Source organism: Centrocercus urophasianus, unplaced genomic scaffold (genome assembly GCF_019232065.1).
Source record: "Centrocercus urophasianus isolate 14NV4802_14NV808 unplaced genomic scaffold, USGS_Curo_1.0 seq_21, whole genome shotgun sequence".
Taxonomy (NCBI): Eukaryota; Metazoa; Chordata; class Aves; order Galliformes; family Phasianidae; genus Centrocercus; species Centrocercus urophasianus.
Genome location: NW_024884767.1, coordinates 7,672,666 through 7,692,389, shown reverse-complemented (window position 1 = coordinate 7,692,389; position 19,724 = coordinate 7,672,666). Strand labels below are relative to the sequence as shown.

At 46.5% G+C, this 19,724-nt stretch overlaps 1 protein-coding gene across 1 annotated transcript in view; it reads left to right on the top strand.

The window, feature by feature from the left end:
- Positions 1–370: 370 nt before the first annotated feature.
- Positions 371–19,724, top strand: part of TRABD2A (TraB domain containing 2A) — an 85,717-nt gene continuing 66,363 nt past the window's right edge. The window contains exons 1-2 of the mRNA XM_042822969.1: positions 371–472; positions 8,190–8,747. Coding sequence (XP_042678903.1) covers positions 371–472; positions 8,190–8,747 — 660 coding nt within the window. The remainder of the gene's footprint in view (positions 473–8,189; positions 8,748–19,724) is intronic.

The window sequence follows — 19,724 nt, the reverse complement described above, 5'->3', positions numbered from 1 at the left end:
CATCGCCCGCCTCTGGTGCGGCGGGCCCCGCGCCCTCCCCTTCCTCCCCCCGCGACCCCCCGCCCGGCACGGGACCCTTTAAGAGGAAGAGGGAGTAACTGGAGGGCTTGGCCAGAGGATGGGGCCGCTCCCGCGAGGGCTATGGGACTGAGCCGCCTGGGTAAAAGAAGTTGAAAAATAATAATAGTAATACGCGAGTAGAAAAATAGCAGAAGAGTCGGGTATTTATAAAGAGAAAAAGAAGGAAAAAAAAAAGGGGGGGGGGGGGGGGGGGGGGGGGTGGAAAAAGGAGGAGAGAGGAGGGAAGGGGGGAAAAAAAAAAAAAAGGAACGCCGTCCCCAAATTGTGCCAGCTCCGGGATCGAGCAGGGATGGTGCACCCCGGCTGGGTCTGCCTGCTGCAGAGCCTCCTCCTGCTGGCCAGAGCGCGGCAGAGTCGCGGCCCCGCCGGCGCCTGCCCGCTGCGCGGAAAGGTAAGTGGCGAGCGCGGAGGTGGCGGGGGACCTCCTTCCCCCAGGGGCAGCTCGGGGTGGGGACGGCTCAGCTGCGGACGGGCAGTGAGGGAGCGGCGGGGCCCTGGGGTTCTGCGCCCGCGAGTCCAAGCACCGCCGCGCTTTGGCAGAGGGTGCGATGGGGGACTGTCGGCGGCTGCGCTTGCACCTGAATCCGCTCCCTGCGAGGAGCCGCCCCCAGGCCGACGGCGCTGCTGTAGAAGGAAGGTCCGGGAGCAGCGTGCTCCTCGTGGGGACGGCCGGTTGGCTTCCTGCTTCATCCGGGCGTGGTGGGACAGGTTCAGAACAGCAGTGCCAGTGGCCTTTCAGCAGAAATGCGGTGACGGGTTGTGTGGGGTGTTGTTTGTGCTCTCACTCCACCGGTCTGCGTGCTGTGAGCTGCACGGACTGCCCAGCCCAGGGGGGGAGAAGTGCAGCCGAGGGCTGCCTGCTGCTCGTGATTCTTAGGCCGATGTGAAGCCCGTGGGCAGATTGTCATGTCCGTTAGAAGTCAGACATAGGGAAAAAGCAGTTCTCGGTGAAGCTTCTGAGGTAAAAGCACAAAGAACCATATAAGAAAAGTCATCCTGAGCTTGCTGTGTGTTACTAGGTGTGATAGAACATCCCTGCTCTCTGTAGGCAGTGGACATGGAAGCGGCCTGTCACCAGAGGTGAGGGTGGCGTGTATTGCATTACTTGCTATAGAAGCATTTGAGTGGCAAGGGCCTCTTAAAGGCTGTCTGATCCAACTCCTCTGCAGTGAGCAAGGACACCGACAGTCGGATTGAGTGCTCAGAGCGCATCCAGCCTGACCTTGAGTGTCTCCAGGGACAAGGCGTCTACCAGCTCTCTGGGCAACCTGTACCAGCGCCTCACCACTCTTTTCATAGAAAAACTTATTCCTTATATCAAATCTAAATCTCCCCTCACTGAATTTGAAACCATTTTCTGTCCTGTCACAGCAGACCCTGCTAAAGAGTCTGTCCCCTTCCTTCTTATAGCCCCCCTTTAGATACTGAAACGCTGCTACTGGGTCTTGCCAGAGTCTTCTCTTCTTCAGGCTGAACAGTCCCAGCTCTCTCAGCCATTGCTCACAGGGCCGGTGTTCCATCCCTTGGATCACTTTATGTTTTTATGGCTGAGGTAAGGTGAGCCCCACCACCATGGCCACAAAGGGAGTCAGAAACCCTTGGAAAGAAGTGCAGCGGTGCTACACAAGGGAGGTAACAGAGTCTCTTTGCAGTATGGGAGCAGCGAGAAGGCTTGGTACTAACAAGAAGGCCTGGGATGCCTCACGACCTGCTCTTCCTCTCCCCATGCACCAGAACCAAGGCCTCAGGGCCTTGTGCCTCCAGCTGTTGGTACGGGGCCCCACTGCCAATGAGCTGTGGCACATCCTGTAACCCAGTGCTTAAGGCACTGCCACTGGAATGGTCTGTCTGCCTACATAGCTGCCCTGCCCATGGCAGTGAGATGGAACCAGATGGGCCTTGAGGTCCTTTCCAACCCACACCATTCTGTGATTCTATGATTTGGTTCTATAGGATTTATGAGAGTTAGTGGAAAAACTGAAAGTGAAGTGCTCCATCTTACAGTTAAAGCTGCAGTCAGTAATGAGTCTCATCGTTCTTTTTTCACAGCAAAAGAGAAAGACTCTAAAACAAGTAAGAATGTTGGAATCTGGTAGTACTTTCTTTTTTGCTTAACATCAGAGAACATTGGTAAATTTCAAGCCAGAATCCACAGCAGCATGCCAGTGGTTGTAGCTAGTTAATACTTCATGATGTTGTTCCTGTTAGGGAGTCAACCAATTTAAATAGCTGCTTTTCTCTCTTACATCTATCTTATATCTCCTAAGTAATGTCTCCTAATTTGTGGTGTCAGCCCACACCTTCAGCAGTGGATGTTGGTGCTACGGCTGTAGAGATTGAACCTTCCCACCAATATTCCATTACACGTTGTCGTGTGATGGATGGCAGCAGAAGAGCAGTCAGACAGAATGGTGTCTGAGTTGGAAGTGCACATGAAGCAAAAAGTGTGGCACTGAATTTCCTCCATACGGAAAAAGTAGCACCCACTGACATTCACTGGTGCTTGCTGAACATTTCTGAAGACCAGACAGTGAATGTGAGCACTGTGAGGCAGTGGGTGGTGTGTTTCAGCAATGGCAATAGCTTCAGCGAGTCACCACTGCTGGTGCAGATGTTTATGAGCATGGCATGCAGGTTCTTGTTCACCACTGATGAAAATGCACAGCTCATGGTGGTGACTGTAGTGAAAATCAGTGTTTTGTAACTGAGAATTTGCTTTAATGAATAGCGTTGCTATGCTCCTTGTTATAGTTTCAATGGAAATAAATAGGAGGCATTACTTTTGGAGTCACCTGTGAATTTACTTTGATAGAGCAAGTAATGTCTGCTGCAAATCCTTGACTTTTTAGGTAAAAATTCTTTTTTTTTCCTTTAAATTTTTGATTTTTCACTTCTGTCAAATGGAGACTAAATTGTGTTCCTTTAATAGTTGTAATAGTAGCCAGTGTAGTGTTTATCCCTCGGTGAGTTCTGCTTACAGTCTTAGCTGAGTTTTAGTGTCACTAATGTAAATGGGCAAAAGCTTAAGAGAGCTTAAAAATGTGCCTTACATTTCTTGGTGCATTACTGTTGCTGCATGGGGCGCTTTGTGTGGTGATTAAAGGCGCAATCTTTGCCGCAATTAGGTATAAATGGGTATGACAAGACACAACACCAAAGTAGATAATAAAGAGGGAGAAAGCCATATAGGGAGGGCTACAGCCTGCCTGCCTGGGTAAAACACTGCATGCCACATGCTCTGGCTTTTGTTGCAAGAAACATGTAAGAGCATTTTTTGGATTGAGAAACAGTGCAGTTCTGGTCTGCTGTTTGGAAGACTTAGATGTTGGGATGATTATGAGGGTTTGGCGTTCCAGAGGACTCTGAAGCACCAGAGGGCAGCTGCCTGCACAGCAAGTGATGTACTTTGTGGTGAAAAACTTGTAGTCAACATAAACAAGGATCAAAAGGTAGAAGGAAGCAGCAGTAATGCAACTTGCTCAGTCATCTGGGCAGACCTGAGGCAGGCTTCCTTGTGTCAGAAGTTTGCATCCAGTTCCTCACTCTTCAGACTGCAGCTGTCCTTCCCTTCAGATCCTCTGTTCCCTGGATCTTCACAACCTGTTCCTCTTAAAACTTTCATTTTTAAAATTCCCATCATACTGTTGCTCCTTTTCTGGAGTACTTTTTCAGAGTACTGTCACTAGAGGCATTCTTTGTTTCTCATGTTTTTCTTTGTGTTATTTCCTGGATGTTTACTGTTGTTTTTGACAGTCAGTATGTCATTTACCCCACTTTGAGCTCTTTTGTCAGAAGAAGAATAACAGATCCTATTTGGCACTTCTCTCCCAGAAGAATTATTGTTGCCTCACCTGAAGAGATTTCTGCATTAGCAATTTGTATACCTGAAGACTGCTTTCCTTGGTAGTCCTAGAAATGCTGCTGGAAAAGCAAGCTACTGAAGGTTGTTAAAATGAGCTGTATTGGAAGTTTGTTTTTTTTCTTCTTTTTTCTTTTCACAGAATCACAGAATGGCCCGGGTTGGAAGGGACCTCAAGGATCATGAATCTCCAACCCCCCTGCCACTTGCAGGGCCACCAACCTCCTGATTTAATGCTAGATCAGATTGCCCAGGACCCCATCCAAACCTGGTCTTGAACACCTCTAGGGATAGGGCATCCACAATCTCTCTGGGCAGCCTGTTCCAGAACCTCACCACTCTCACTGTAAAGAATTTTCTCTGAAAGGAGGAGGAAGAAACTTATTGGAAAAATAAAGAAAATACCTCTCAGTCTGAGCTTCTGTTCTGCTGAAGCAGAAAGAAGGAGGCAGGAGATAATGGGAGTTTCCAAGGCCACCAGTGGACAAACAGCTTCCTGTTTCAGGAAGGATGCTGGTATATTGGGCTGGATGCTTGGGGCTCAACTATCATTCCTTAACACTTCACTTCAGTCTCCCATTCCTCAAGCTTTTTTATTCTTTTCCAAACCCTTCCTGAGCCACTGAGGAAAACCCTTCATGTCCGCTGCACTTTTCCCTGGTTTTCTGCAATTCCTAATGCTTTTGTCCTTTTATTTGTGGAACCATTATCTGTCCTTAGGTGCACCACATTGCAGCTCAGAGTGGGTGCTTGAATAGTCATGGTGAGATGGGGCAGCATGCCTTTCCCCATCTCATAGCAGGGAGTGAATTCCATAGCGCTTTGTGTCTATAGGTCTATGTTTCTGTAGGTCCAGTGTTAGTTTGAGCATTTCCTTTCCCTTTCCATCCACTGTTTCCACCACCTCATAGTACTTCTTGTGCTTTCAGTTGTAAGAACTGAGCTAACTGAAGAAAAGCTTTTGCTTTTATTTTTTTATTTTTTTATTTTTTTGCATGTGTGTATGTGTGTTCAAACTTTTTGCTTGGCTGGAACCCTGAATCTGTTCACTGTCTGATCTTGTTCCCCTGGGAAGATGCTCATCATGCTGAACATCCAGAAATAATTGGATGTGGGGCTCCCTAGCAGAGATTAAACTCAGTCCTAGTGGAGATGTGTTGTGGCAGAGGGCATGTGCTGTGGCTCATTTGATATTGTCTGAAATCTCAGTGGAGCAGTGAATCAATAGGCCTCACATGGGACTACTGCACTCTTCCTCAGGCTGCCATCCAGTTCTCCCCTTATACCTTGTTTTTGCCATAGTGAAAAAAGTATTCTCTGCTACCTGTAAAATTTGGGAGTGGAAACAGATATACACATGGTGGTCTGTACATGAAGCTGCCTGTTTTCCTGTTATGCTTGTGAAAGTGAAATTCCTGGAGCTGCCAAACCCAGCTTTCTCTGCAGCCTCCAGGATACCACTTTCACTGTTTCATGCTCCTTTCTGAAGTAAAAGCTGTGTGGAAGGGTCCTGTTACAAACCAACAGTAGCCTTTATCTGTTGCATGCTCTCAGGAAAGTGAGGTGAGAAAGAGAGGCTGCCAGTGATGGCATACTCTGCAACGCTAAGCAAGCCTTGGCACTGCTCCTGCACTATCTCATAGCCACCTAACATGTAGCTAAAGAGCTCCCCTTTTACGGACTTGGGGAGAGATTATAGGCTTCCTTTCTCTGAAGCTGGATTGAAATGTGGTAAGCTCTAGGAGCTGCACCAAGTTGAAAATAGAGCTGTCCTTCAGCCTCTGCACTAGCTCTGCATAGTGCTCGTGAGCCCATACGGGTTGAGATGAAGACCCATCACTCTGGGATAGAGCAGCCTCTGGTGTGGAGCTGCATGCAGAGTGCCTGGCCATTCTGTTGAGTAAGATCTTGCTCACTACAATATGAGAGATAAGTTTTACTAGGTCTCAGCTTGCTTTCTTTTAATGCCTGTGCTGTAGACTCTACAGTGTGACCTGTTTGCTCTGTGCCTGGCTTGTGTGTTCTGTCATTGGTAGTGCTGGTAGCTGGTGGCATTACTCAGCTTGCAGTATGTGAAGCAAAAGCTGTGGTGATATGCAGAGCAAAAGACTTGGGAGTGCAGTGCCAAATACGTTCTAGCTGGGTTGTATACAGTGATCTGGAGCAGAAACGACACTGCCAGATACCCTTTGTTTGGGCTTGAGCCTGCTAGGTGGCTCTGTGCAGGAACTGGACTGAAATGTAAGAGGGCTGGTGGCCATTTGTTCCTTGTGATTTCTTTTGCTGCGTATACATGATCAGACTTGCCTGAAGTTGTGTTGACCTCACAAACCTCATTCCTGTCCCAGGTGCATCTTCTGCCTTCTTTCGTGCTTGTAGGTAAAAAAAAAAAAAACAACAGTACTGCTGGTCATTTCTTCCTGCTGGCTGCTATCTACTTGTTTTTCTCACAGCAGAGATACGTCCTTCCATTTTCCCTCCTGCAAAAGGCAGGAGTGAATTCGGCCTGGTTTCCCTTCTTGCTTTCCTGTGTGCATTCATTTTTTTTCATGTACTTTCTGGGTTTGTGTTGGATTCATACTCTATCCTGTATTCTTTTTCCCTCCTAGTGCTGTGTATCATTCATTCTTTTCTACCTGTGGTCTCCAGGAATATTTTTATGGTCTGTGATTTAGGAAAGTGTTCCAGGACTGTCTGTTTGGTCTCTTTGCAGAGATGTATCTTGTTACCCAGACTCAGGTCTCTGAGGTATCTTACAGACCTTTAACGTGGCACAGCATTGTCTGAAGACTGCTTGGTGTTTACTTATTTGTCAGTGTGCTGGCAAGCCATATTGGCAGCAGCACTTCGCTGAAGTGCTGTCTGATCCATGGCTTAGACTCAATGTGGAGTTCTGGAAGAAGATTGTCTGGGATCAGCCATTGCAGAGCAATCTTTTAAGATTAACCTTCCTGACCCTTGTTCTTTAGCATCAGAAAGTTATAGGCAGTGTGTTTCCAATAAATTCCTCCAAGCAGCCTGTTCTGCATTTGGCAGTCAGGCAGGTATCTTAGATGAGCACACATGCACAGTTAGCCTTGGAGCTGAGGTTAGAGTTATATGCGGGCTAAAGACTGACCAGATGTTTGAGCGCATCTGGAAGCCTGTCCTCCTTCTTAAATATGCAGAGGCGGTATACCTCTTCTGGTCTGCTCAGGGAGATACAAACTGTGTCCACTCAGTAGGGATCACTGCACCTGTGATGGGAGTCATGTCTGCTGATGGTGTAAAATGACTTCTGGGATCTGGGCAGGACCCATTTTTCCTATCTGCTCTACTGTCCTGGGGGACACCCCACACTGTGGTGTTTCTGGGGTGGTGTGAAGCCCATCTTGCAGTAGAACAAACACAGTCTGATTCTGACTTGCTGATAGCTGGGAGGTTTGGGGAGACTTTTCTATAAGCTAGATCTAAAGAAAGAGGTTTTCTATTGCCTGGGACCACAGACTAAATATGGCCTGCAGAGTTTCTTCCCTTGTTTTTCTAAGGTATTGAATGTGTTTTTCTCCTCCATAAGAAAAAAGGCGAATTGATCTGAGGAGCCTTGTCTACATGTCTGTCTGCCATGTGCCACATTCTTGAAAAACTCCAGTCCTAACTGCTCCAGCAAGAATTTCTGCCATGTAGTAGTTGGTGTTAATCATTTGTTTAGTTCTTGTTCAGTGGAAAGTTATATAAAGGTGCCCTCTGACTGTGTGTCATGGCAGCTTCCTTATGGGAAGGGTCTTTGCTGTGCTGACACAAGAGGCGCCAAGGTGAAGGTGATTGACAGCCTGACATTTCAGCAAAGTGACAGCAACTTTTGACTTGATGAAAGATGGAAGTCAGGTAAACATTTTGCAGAAGCATAGCCTGCTTGGGCTGTGCTGTTGCTGCTTTTGGCAAATACTGGGAAGATGAGCTGGGATGATGTTTCTTTTGAGAAGCTATGACATTGTCTTTCAGGAGAAAGCCAAAGCCACACTTACTTTTAAGTAATGAAAGGTGCTTTTAATTAATGAAAGGTTAATTTTGACCTCAAGGCCTGAGAAGAAAGATACTGAAGAAGGACTTGTTGTGTGTGTGTAGCCTCTTTAGTTAATGTACATGCTGGCAAGCTGCAGAACCAGGTGACCTGCTGGGTTGGCAAATTGTTTCCCTTTAGCCTTCTACTCAGTGCCTGTTGTGAGTGTTTGCATATACTCAGCTGTATCTCCCTCTTCCCTGGCAGACTGAACTGAACTCCTTTCTGTGGACCATCAAGAGAGATCCCCCATCTTACTTCTTTGGCACCATCCATGTCCCATACACCCGTGTCTGGGATTTCATCCCAGAGAACTCCAAGAAGGCCTTTCAGCAGAGTCACATAGTGTACTTTGAGCTGGACCTCACCGACCCCTACACCATCTCTGCTCTCACCAGCTGCCAGCTGCTGCCACAGGGGGAGAACCTTCAGGATTTGCTGCCCCGTGACATCTACCGCCGGCTCAAGCGGCACCTGGAATATGTCAAACTCATGATGCCATCTTGGATGACACCAGACCAGCGGGGCAAGGGGCTGTATGCAGACTACCTCTTCAATGCCATTGCTGGCAACTGGGAGCGGAAGAGGCCAGTGTGGGTGATGCTGATGGTGAACTCTCTGACGGAGGTAGACATCAAGTCTCGAGGAGTGCCCGTCCTGGATCTGTATCTGGCCCAGGAAGCAGAACGGCTTAGGAAGCAAACAGGCGCTGTGGAGAAGGTGGAGGAGCAGTGCCACCCACTGAACGGGCTTAACTTCTCCCAGGTGGGACAGAGGCTTGCAGGATGGCACAGGGCACTGGGCTGGTTGCTGGGGCAGACGTGTAGCAAGCAGGAGCATGGGAATTGGCCTGGAGTGAGTGCTGTCCGTGTGTGGTACCTGGAGTCTTGCACTTGCTGCCTGCACCCCTTGTCTCTTTGTATACCTGTGGGAGAATCTGCTTAGCTGTAGGAGTTCAGGCTGCCTCCTCAATTTGTTTAGACCTGGCCTGAGGAGGTCCCTCTCCTCTTCCCTGGAAAGCCTTGGACTGACTCCACCCCAAGTGACACTGGACCCTTGGATCTGCTCTCTGACCCTGCGAGGCATTGTTCATAGTAGGCACCAGGGGCAGGTTGGGACTCCTTGTCTAAACTTGCTTTTGTATTAGCTAGGTAAGGAGAAAGATGTAATTACCTGGGGGAAGGAGGGGCATTGTCAGTGAAGCTGGGATGTACTACTGTTTGGAAAAGTAGCTCAGCTGACCTCTCCGTACCCTGAGGAATAGGGGCTCATCCTCTGTATTAGAGTTATTTTATTTATTTATTTTCCTTCCTTTGAAGCCCGATGAGGGTCAGCAAAAACACCCCCCTCCCTCTCCCCTTGCCAGCCTCTTTGGGGAGCTTCATGGATTAGTACAGGCTCTTCTGTGCTTTCAGACCAGCTGGAATTTAGTACCAGTGTACATACAGTGCCACACCAGGCAAGCCAAACAACCTCAGGTCACTTGTGAGGTCTTCAGTCTGGACTAACTGCCAGGGCACAGTTTGTGTTGCAGCCCCCATCCTAACTGGTGGGAACACAAGTATCCAGAATGTGGTTCTGTGGGATGGGAAGAGCTGAAGTCAGGGTGCTGTCCAGCAAGGGCAGGGACAGCAGTTTGGGGTTAAATACCTGCAATCCCATCTAGTCTTCTCTGGTTCCAGCAGTGCAGAGAGCAGTGGGTACATCACTTGCACAATCCTAAGCTTCAAATGCGTCACCTTCACTTCCATCATTTGGAGCTGGGCAGCTTCATGCTTCTGTTCAGCCTTGCTTGTCTGTGCTCTGAGACCTTGCGCTCTTGCTGTCTGCTTTCAGCTGAGGCAGTCTCATCTTCTCCACCTCCTGTCTGGCTGAGGCTTTATTAACATTGCTGCCTGTATTTTTCTTCTGCTGACATTGTCCCTGTGGTTTAACATGATAGGAAAGGGGGCTACATGCTTTCTGCTCTGCCTTACAAGGTGGTGACAGCAAGTCTGAAAAACATAGGTTGCAAATCATGGCCTGGTTAAGCCTACGCAACTGTTGACATTTACTTTGGGCTTTCATGCAGCTTTTTTCAAAGAACAGCTGTTGGTGTGCTATTTTCCTAGCAGAAAAGTATCAGCTGGGAAGTCAAGTGGGGTGGGGTTGCAGAGCTGCGTCACCCGGAGTTGCCTAACCTTGCAGCATTTATTGTGCATCTTTTGAGACTTCAGAGCCCATCTGAGGGGGGACAGGGTAGCCAGAACTGCAGAGGAAACATAGCCTTTGTGAAAATTACAGACTGTGATTACCCCATAGTAACTGGGGATGTGTATACAAGATGCTACTCCTCCCATGCTTGCTGTTAGAACACAGCAGCTCATTTGTAGGGAGAAGGAGCAAGTCTGGAGCAGCTAATGCACTGTAAATTCACTTCCTTCTGCTTACTGCCAGCTTTCCCATACAAGTAATGTTCAGGAAAAAGAGAACCACAGTCTATTGTTTTTTATGTTTCTAAGCAAATGCCATGGTTGTTTCACAACCTGACATGTGAACTGCTATGGTTGGCAGTTCTGTAAATTTAAAAGAGCTTTTTTCTCAGTTTGTTCAAGCAGTTAATTACATGTTTAATATAAATCAAATGAAGACTTTGAAATAGGCTCTTTGAAAATGATTTCCTTTGTTTTCATGCCACTATCTGGGAAGCCCTGGTATCAGACCACTACTGTCTGCCTTTCAAGTAAGCAGCAGACACCCAAAGATGACATATAAAGCTCTTTTGAGGAAAAAGCTCTTTTTGAACTCTACATCCCCCGGCAGCAGAAATTGAAGAAAGGAGGCAGGCGACCAGTGTGGCTGAGCAAGGACCTGCAGCTTAAACTGAGAGAAAACAGGGAAATGTACAGAAAGTGGAAGCAGGGTTGTGTAGCCTGGGAAGAATAAAGCAACATTGCCCTCGTGTGTAGAAATAAAATCAATAAAGCCAAGGTGCAGATAGAGCTGAACTTGGCAAGGGATGTGAAAAATGACAAGGGGTTCTTTGGGTAAATAAGCAGAAGAAGATGAAGGAGAGTTTTCGCCCTCTGAGAAAGAAGGACGGAGAACTGGCTTCCTCAGACATGGAAAAAGCTGAGGAGCGCAATAAGTACTTCTCCTCGGTCTTCACTGATAGTCAGGCTCCTCCACATGTCCGCCAGGACCCTGAAGCTCTAAATGTGGGTGAGAGCAGTGCATTCCATCCCACTGTAACAGTGAGACCGATGCTCTTCAACATCTGCATCAGTGACATAGATGTTGGCATCGAGTGCACCCTCAGCAAGTTTGACATCAAGCTGAGCTGTGCAGTCAATGCATCTCAGGGAAGGGAAGCCATCCAGAGGGACATGGACAGGCAGGAAAAGTGGGCCTATCAGAATATTATGAGGTTCAGTGAGGCCAAGTGTGGGGTGCTGCACTTGAGGGCAATTCCACGTATTTATAGAGACTGGGTGAAGAACCTCATGAGAGCAGCAAGAAAGACTTGGGGGTTCTGGTAGACAAGAAGGTGGACATGAGCCAGCAGTGTGCACTCGCAGCCCAGGAGGCCAACTGTGTTCTGGGCTGCATTAAAAAAGGGGTGGCCAGCAGGGAGAGGGAGGTGATTGTCCCCCTCTACTCGGCTCTTGTGAGGCTCCATCTGCAGCACTGCAACCAGGCCTGTGTCTCAGGACAAGAAGGATGTGGAGGTCTTGGAGTGGGTCCAGAGGAGGGCACTAAGATGAGCAGAGGGCTGGAGCACCTCTCCTGTGAGAAAAGGCTGAGGGAACTGAGCTTGCTTGACTTGGAGAAGAGAAGGCTGTGGGAAGACCTCACTGTGGCCTTCCAGTACTTGAAGGGAGTGTACAGACAGGAGGAGGAATGGCTGTTTACCAGGGTGGACAGTAACACAGGAGGAGGTTGGAATGAGATGATCACTGTGATCCTTTTCAACCGAGGCCATTCTGTGATTCTATGTACTCGTTTATAAAGTTGAAACCTGTATCATTTGAAATTTTTTTTTCTTTTTTTCTTTTTGCCAAATGAACTCTCAAAAATTAGGTATTATTTTAGAAAGCCCTACTTACTGACCCAGTGTCATTTTGAATATTCAGGTTTATATTGCCACCATCTGGGGTTGGCAAGACCTAAAAATGCCACTAATAGGCATCACAAATACCTGGGGTGCTCAGAAGGACAGTAGCCTGGGTTACTGTTCTTGCAGCTGCCATAGGCTTCACGTGCTCCAGATGACAATGACTGATAGATTACACTGCCAGTACCTGTCTGTGTTAGGCTCAATATTAGACACAAAATGCCTCAGTTGCTTTTGCAAATTAGTTTCATGGACCTGTTCACAAGATGAATACTCCCATCAACATAAGATCACAGAACTTCAGTTCAAATACAACATATTACGGTTTATTAACAAGTCCAAATACATGCCTATATAAGCTATTTTGTCCTAATCAATAACTCCTTAGAAATACCAGAAAGTAGGAAACAGAGGTTTAACAGAGCCCATGGCATACAGCAAAGCTTTCAGAAGTGGAGCAACAAGGGCGCTGTGAAAGTTCCCACACTTGGAAAAAACCTTCCAACCACTGAATTGCTCTGCAGCACAACTGCACAAACTATGAACCAACCTTTCAAAGATTTCCCTTCTAGCTGTTAAGTTCTGCAGCTGACAGACTGCCACTTTGTCTTGGCTGGAAGTGTCCCAACAGCTGCAGCAATTCATCTCTTTGCACCATTAGATTCAGTCTGCCACCAGGCCTCAGCTGGAAGTTTTCCTTTGGAGGATGCTGGTGTGAGGTCCCTATCCATCTTGTGGCATTTAGCAGAGGATTGCAAAAGGAGGTCTTTCCTTCCCAAGTTTTATTTTCTCTTCCTCACCGGCCTTGCTCTTCAGTTCAGCCTTGGACATCTGGCGGGAGCTTGCAGAAGAAAGCTGTTATCTTCTGGGTTTAGTTTTCTATTCCACCTCATCCTCACCGTTTTATCCAGCCTTAGACATTTTGCTGGAGTTCGCCAAACACGTTTGACATCTTCTTGCTTAGTTATCTCTTCCTCCTCAGCCTCACCATTTCATTCAGTCTTGGACATTTTGCTGGAGGCTCCCAGTTGAGGCAGGACTTTCCTGCCTTTTTCTTAGTGTGGAGCACCAAGTCATGCATTCTTCAGGCTTAGCAGGACAGCACCCAACAGTCCGCAGCCTTGGCCTGAAGCTTTATAGCATCCGTTGTGTTCCAAGAATCCATGGCAACAGTTGGCGTGGTCTGCTGATATCACCACCTGCTAGGTGTGACCGTTCAGGCTCTGATCTGACTGCCTGCTGCTCCAGTCCAAACTCTAACAGCTTCTCTAGGAAGAGCCAATGGGTAACGGTGCTGCAAGAGTTCCTCAGGAGCAGGTAGACACAGCTATGCACTGCTCTCTCCTGAATGAGCAACATTCTCTAGTGTGGCTCTCAGGTTTGCACACTGGGGTGCAAACCTCATCACCAGAGCCCATGGGTTTCTCTCTGTCCTCTGTCTCAACTGTTGCCTGACACAATGGATTGAGTTTACATGCCAAGGTTTTGCAGCTGGACTGTCCTCTGTGAGAAGGGTTTGCTTAGGTAGAGACAGCGTCCAAAGAAAAGCAAAACACGTGCCATGATACCTTCACGCCAAGAGGGGACCACGTATATGCAGGCTGCACGAAACAGAACCTTCAAATGCTATTTCACAGCACTGCAACAGCACCTGGACGGAGCAAAGGGCTGTAAATACTGCAGCGCTTTCATCTGGACCGGCACAGAACAAAACAGATGAAAATAAATCCAAAGCAACAATATTCCTCTGATCCATCAGAGATCAGAGCTCATTCCATCCCACTGTAACAGTGGAACAAGTCCAGGACCTCCTCATGAAACTGAATGTCATCTCCCTGGACTTGCGTAAGGCCTTTGACAAGGTCTCTCACCACATCCTTCTCACAAAACTGGAGAGATGTGGATTTGAAGGATGGACTGTTGAGTGGATTAGGATTTGGTTGGCTTGGAGAAGAGAAGGCTGTGGGGAGACCTCATTTGTGGCCTTCCAGTACTTGAAGGGAGTATACAGACAGGAGGAGGAATGGCTGTTTACCAGGGTGGACAGTTGTAAAACAAGGGGGAGTGGTTTTAAACTGAAACAGGAGAGGTTTAGACTGGATATTAGGAGGAAGTTTTTCACACAGAGGGTGATGGCACAGTGGAACGGGTTGCCAAGGAGGTTGTGGATGCCCTGTCTTCATGGCATTCAAGGCTAGGCTGGTGACCCTGCACATGGCAGGGAGTTTGAAACTAGATTGTAATTATTGTTCTTTTCAACCCAGGCTGTTCTATTCTGTCATTCTATGAAAGTGAAGATAGAAAACCATGAAGAATGATACAATCCTTTGCAAGCATGGCTTTTTGTTTCAGTGAAGTTGCAGAGAGATGATATCCTCAGCCAAGTCATAAGTTTCTTGCTCTATATTCATGATTTTTTTCCACAAGACTTGCTCTTTTTCCTGTTGTGCTGTGCACTGACAGCTTATTGTGTTACCTGGTGACAAGGTGAGGCCACTTGTAGGCAGTTATTTTTATTGTTATTACCTAGGTCCCTTTTTCTATGTGACTAGATGGGACCTCATTGGTACGAGTATGTAATTGCAGGTAAATTTCTGGAGCAGTTGATAATTTATTAGCTCCCAGGCTTGCACAGAGTGCAAGATATAAACACTTCCAAGCTAGATACTTCCCTTTCTTCCTCTGTGGAGAGTGAGCTAGCACTCCCTGTCATGGAGCTTTTTGTCTGTATTTATTCCAATTTCCTCTTTTTTGTTCTATGACTTATTTTACCTGCCAGATCTCTTTGTTCTTGCTCAACTCAGCTGCTTATATAGCCAAGCTGTAAAAGTATCGCTTCTATATGGTGCATCATGTTGTGCACACATGATTTTACTGCCTCCTCAATCCCTCTCTTTTGTTTCAAATTCAGACAACTTCTGGAAATGTGGAAAGATCTCTGTGCTGCGGCTTTGGTGTTAGTTTGCCTTTTTCATGCTGACCTAGGATTGTTACAGACTTTTTTTCCTTCCATGCCACCTACTTTCATGGGTAGTGCCTACCTGATTGCTATACACTATAAGGATGCAAGATTCATTCCTAGTGTTATCAGAGCTTCTAGCAGCTAAGACCTTCACAGTTAAATGCAATCCCTCATATTCTGACTGGAATGAGTCCCTCCGATCTCACAAACATTTCATTAAAGCTGTGCTTGTTTGTTGGATGATGTTTGCTTCAACCTGAGGGCTGTGGAGCTTTGCTTTTGGTTCTGGCCAGTAATGCCACGAATATCAGTTTGTTGTTGGCTCAGAAAATGAGCTGGCCTTGTCCTGTGTTGTGCCATGCCATTGGAACTGTGCTTTGGCACGCTCTAGTGGTGCCAGGCTGTTTCTCATAGACTGTATGGAGCTTGAACACAAGAATTTGTTGTGTCTGTGTAGGACAAAGGCTCTGCCCACCTCTCACAACTTTCTAACCAGGGCATTGGCCAGTCTGGTTTTTGCAAGATCATGGAATAGCTTGGGTTGGAAGCAACTTTAAAGACCACCTAGTTTGAACGCTTTTGCCTTGGGCAGAGTTGCCACTTGCTAGATTAGGCTGCGCAGGGCCCCATCCAGCCTGGCCTGTAAGACCTCCAAGGATGGAGCAAGGCTAGGACACTTTTTGTAGAAGAACCTAACCCTTAACAGTTTGATGAGAGAACTGTTTTAACCTGTGTTTGGACCTCAAAACAGTGCTCTGATCCTACGTGAGCATCAGGTTACATGGCTGCATCTCCAGAAAGTACTGTTTGCCAGTAGGATACAGGGAGCCAGTAAGGAAATGGGCCTTATCTTTAAAAAACAACAACAAAACCCCCAAAAAGATAAGTTAGAAATTGGAGAGAATTTTAGTTTCTGAATTCAAACAAAGGGCTTATTTGCTACATTGAGTTAATAGATACCATATCTGTCTTTAATATGAGGGGCTAAGGAGGTCAGCTCTCCTAATGTTTCCATTCCTGAAGTTCAGTATCACCTTTGACAACAGCATAAGCAGAGCATAGGAGATGCAAGGAAAGGTGCATGACTGGATAGTGGGAGCTCTGCAAGAGCAGTTCAGGTTCAGACTTGAAGCAACCAGCACAGATGTCGCTTGATGAAGGGGCTTCTCAAGAGAAGAGCTCTCACAGCTGAATTAGAGAACAAACTGGACAGAAATCATTTATGGCAATCTGATTGAATCTTCAGCTTCAAAAGTAGAACTTCAGAATGTATGGGTCAGGAACAACCCTTCTTCTTCAGGTGATAGGAACATCAGAGCTTTTTGCACATGAACTGGAATGAAAACAACTGAATTAAGCCTGTTCACATCATTGGCTGATGCAGTCTGGGACTTAAATTTGTTTGTTTTCCATTTAAGTATAGACACACCTGCAGCCTCTGTCTAGACATCATGGATGGGAAAGTAGGCTGGCTGGTGGGCACCAAGATAGCTAAGGCTTTGTGTTTGTGTTGTCCTAACTAGAGTTTAGTTAAAATCTTACTAACTACATAAGGAGTTCAGGAATCTTTTTTTTTCTGCTGGAGTAAAAAGGGAAATCATTTGCTGGCCAGTTTATTTTGCATTCAGAAGGATAGAGAAATACAGAATCATGTTACGGAATGGCTTGGGTTGGGAGGGACATTAAAGCCCACCCAGTTCCAAACCCCTGCCATGGGCAAAGCTGCCACCCACAAGCTCAAGCTGCCTAGGGCCCCATCCAGTCTGGCCTTGAGTGCCTCAAGGGTTGAGGTATCCACAGGTTCTCTGGGCAGCTGTGCCACTGCCATACCACCACAAGTAAAAAAAAAAAATTCCTCCTAATAGCTATCCTAAATCTCCCCCTCTTCTGATATAAAATTATTCTCCCTTGTCCTATCCCTATCTACCTGTGTAAAAAGTAAGTCCCCCAAATGCTTATGAGCCCACTTCAGGTTGTGGAAGTCTATGAAGAGGTCTCCCTGGAGCATTATTTTCTGCAGGCTGACCAAACCCAGCCATGACTTCCTACTTACTAGGATGGACCCTTCTTGAGCTTGAAGGAGGTGATCCTTGACTACTAACTAGCTTCCTTGGGCCCTTGGTCCTTCCAGGGCCTTATTCTGTGTCACTCTTCCAAACCGATCTTTTAGGAGGCCAGAGCCTGCTCTCCTGAAGTCCAAGGTTGTGAGCTTGCTTTTCCCCCTTCTTTTTGCCTTCAGGATCATGAAATATGTTATTTCATGGTCACTGCTGCTGAGGATGCCTTTGAACTTTGCATTTCCACCTGTCCACAATACCAGCATGCTCACTATTGTTGGTAAATGTGTGATCTAGCAGAGAATCTGAATCTCTGCTTATTTGCTTTTCTTTCATCTGGAAGAGAAAATTATGATTAATGACTTAAAGAACCTTCTGAATTGCTTCTGTCCTAAGATATTTTCCTCCAAGCAGGTAACAGACTCTCATGGGCAGCCCATGAGAACTAGAGCTTGTGAATGTGAGATTGCTCTGACCTGTCCAAAGAAAGCCTTAACTGTTTAATCTACTTGGTCAGATGGCCTGTATAAGACACCCATGACAATGTCATCTAATCATCATCATTTAATTCTAACCTGTAAACTCTCAAGTCAACTCCTCTTCCATCCCCAGATGGAGCTTCAAAGACTCCAGCTGTTCTCTCACATCAAGGGCAGTATCCCTCCTTGTCTCCCCAGTCTGTCTTTCCTGAAGAGCCTATATCATAGAATCACTTGAGTTGGAAGGGACACTTAAGGGTCATCTAGTTCAGCTCCCCTGCAGTGAATGGGAATACTTACAGGCAGCTACATCAGGTGCTCAGAGCTCCAGTCTGCCTGACCTTGAGTGTCTCCAAGGACAAGGAATCCATCACCTCTCTGGACAACCTGTTCCAGTGCCTCACCACCCTTGTAAAAAACTTTCCTTATGTCCAGTCTAAACATCCCCTCCTTGGAAACCATTTCTTCTTGTTATGTCACAGTAGACCCTGCTGAAGAGTCTGTCCCCTCCTTTCTTACAGCCCCAATTTAGATTTTGGGAGGCCACTATAGAGTCTCTCCAGAGCCTTCTCTTCTCCAGGCTCGTTCCATTACAGCATTTCAGTTCTGGAAGACATCCCAACTCCTTGATCCTTTCCAAGCAAGACGCATTTTCTATGTATTAACTGTTCTCAGCTCTTCCCAGGCTTTCCATGGTTCAGCAGCATCTGTCTTGTATCGGTGGTTGTCATGTGCGTGCAGTGGTAATGTTCTTATTCTCATCTTTACTTCTTTATACATCTTATGTTTTTCTGTGGCTCTGCAGGCATAGCGGTTTACTGAGTTCATGCTTAGATGAGTCAACGTCCTTTTCACTCTGACTAGGAATGAGAATATTACTCTTGTTATCGTGTTCCTGCCTCTGTTCTGCTCCCTTGCCAAGATTAACTGCAAGCTAGCAAATGATCTGTTTTAACAAGAGATCTGGATTAAACAGTACTGCTGCTCTGTTCTCCTAATTATTTTGCTCACCAGCCTTTGCTTTATCTGCAAAGTCAATTACTTAAAGTCGGGTTTTTGTTTGTTTGTTTTGGTGTTTGGTTGTTTGTTTGTTTTTACCCCGTAGGACATTGATATACATGTTGAATACTTGGAGGATAAAGGACTTTCTCTGCAAAATTCATCAGTAGTGAGACACAGTTGCTTGTCAACTGCTGTTACATTTTCAGGACTTCTACCATTTCAGTTTCCTCTGTTTTCAGCAAGTGATTGCTTGCTTTTGGGTTTCTCTAAGTTCCTACTGCTATACAGTTTATTCAGAGGTTTGTTCATTTATCGCCTTTATTAACTAAACTTCTAAGTTCATAAAAAATATGTTTTTAGATGGACTATGGTTTCCATATATCCTTGCTGACTCAGAATTTTTTGTAATCTTATGATTATTTCATATAGTCTTTGTGGAGGCTTCTATTAGCCATATCATTAGAAAGGTTGATTGCAAGTAGGATGAGGAGGCTGAATGACAATTTTCAGATGTCCGTAGCTTTGTCTGGCCTAACACAGAGAGGAAACAGCAGGAATAACTCCTGTTTTCAACAACAGAAAAGATTGGATCCTTCAATGAAATTGTTCGTCAGCAGGCAAGGTAGATGCACATTTACACAATACATTGTTCATTTCCAGCATATCTGAATGAGGGATGCTTGAAACAGGTATCAGCAGTTTTAAAGGAAGTAGACAGATCTCTGAAGGAACAGTCACACCAGAGTGTCTCACACATATCCCAAATGCTTCCTGTCATTCAGGATATTCCTCTGCCTCCCTTGAGGTGAGGACAGGAAGAACCACTCAGTAAGTGCACTGCTGTCATAGGAGGTAGGGAGGCATGTGCACCTCTGAGCACAGGAAAATCATTCACACAATGTACCTGAGGCATTTTTCTCCCTGGAGAGGAGACAGTGGTAAGTAGCTGAAGTGAAGGGTCTCAGCCTCCTAGAGATGCTGAATAATGCATATGTTGCTGGTGCACATGCAGCCCCCAGGCACTACCAGGCAAGCCTGGTGCTGTGCTTGCAGGTGGACCTTGCTGGGAGTGCTGACCACTGGCTGCCTGCACTCATCTGCTGGTTGGTGCTCCCTGTCCTCTTGATCCTTTTGATGACTTTCATAAGA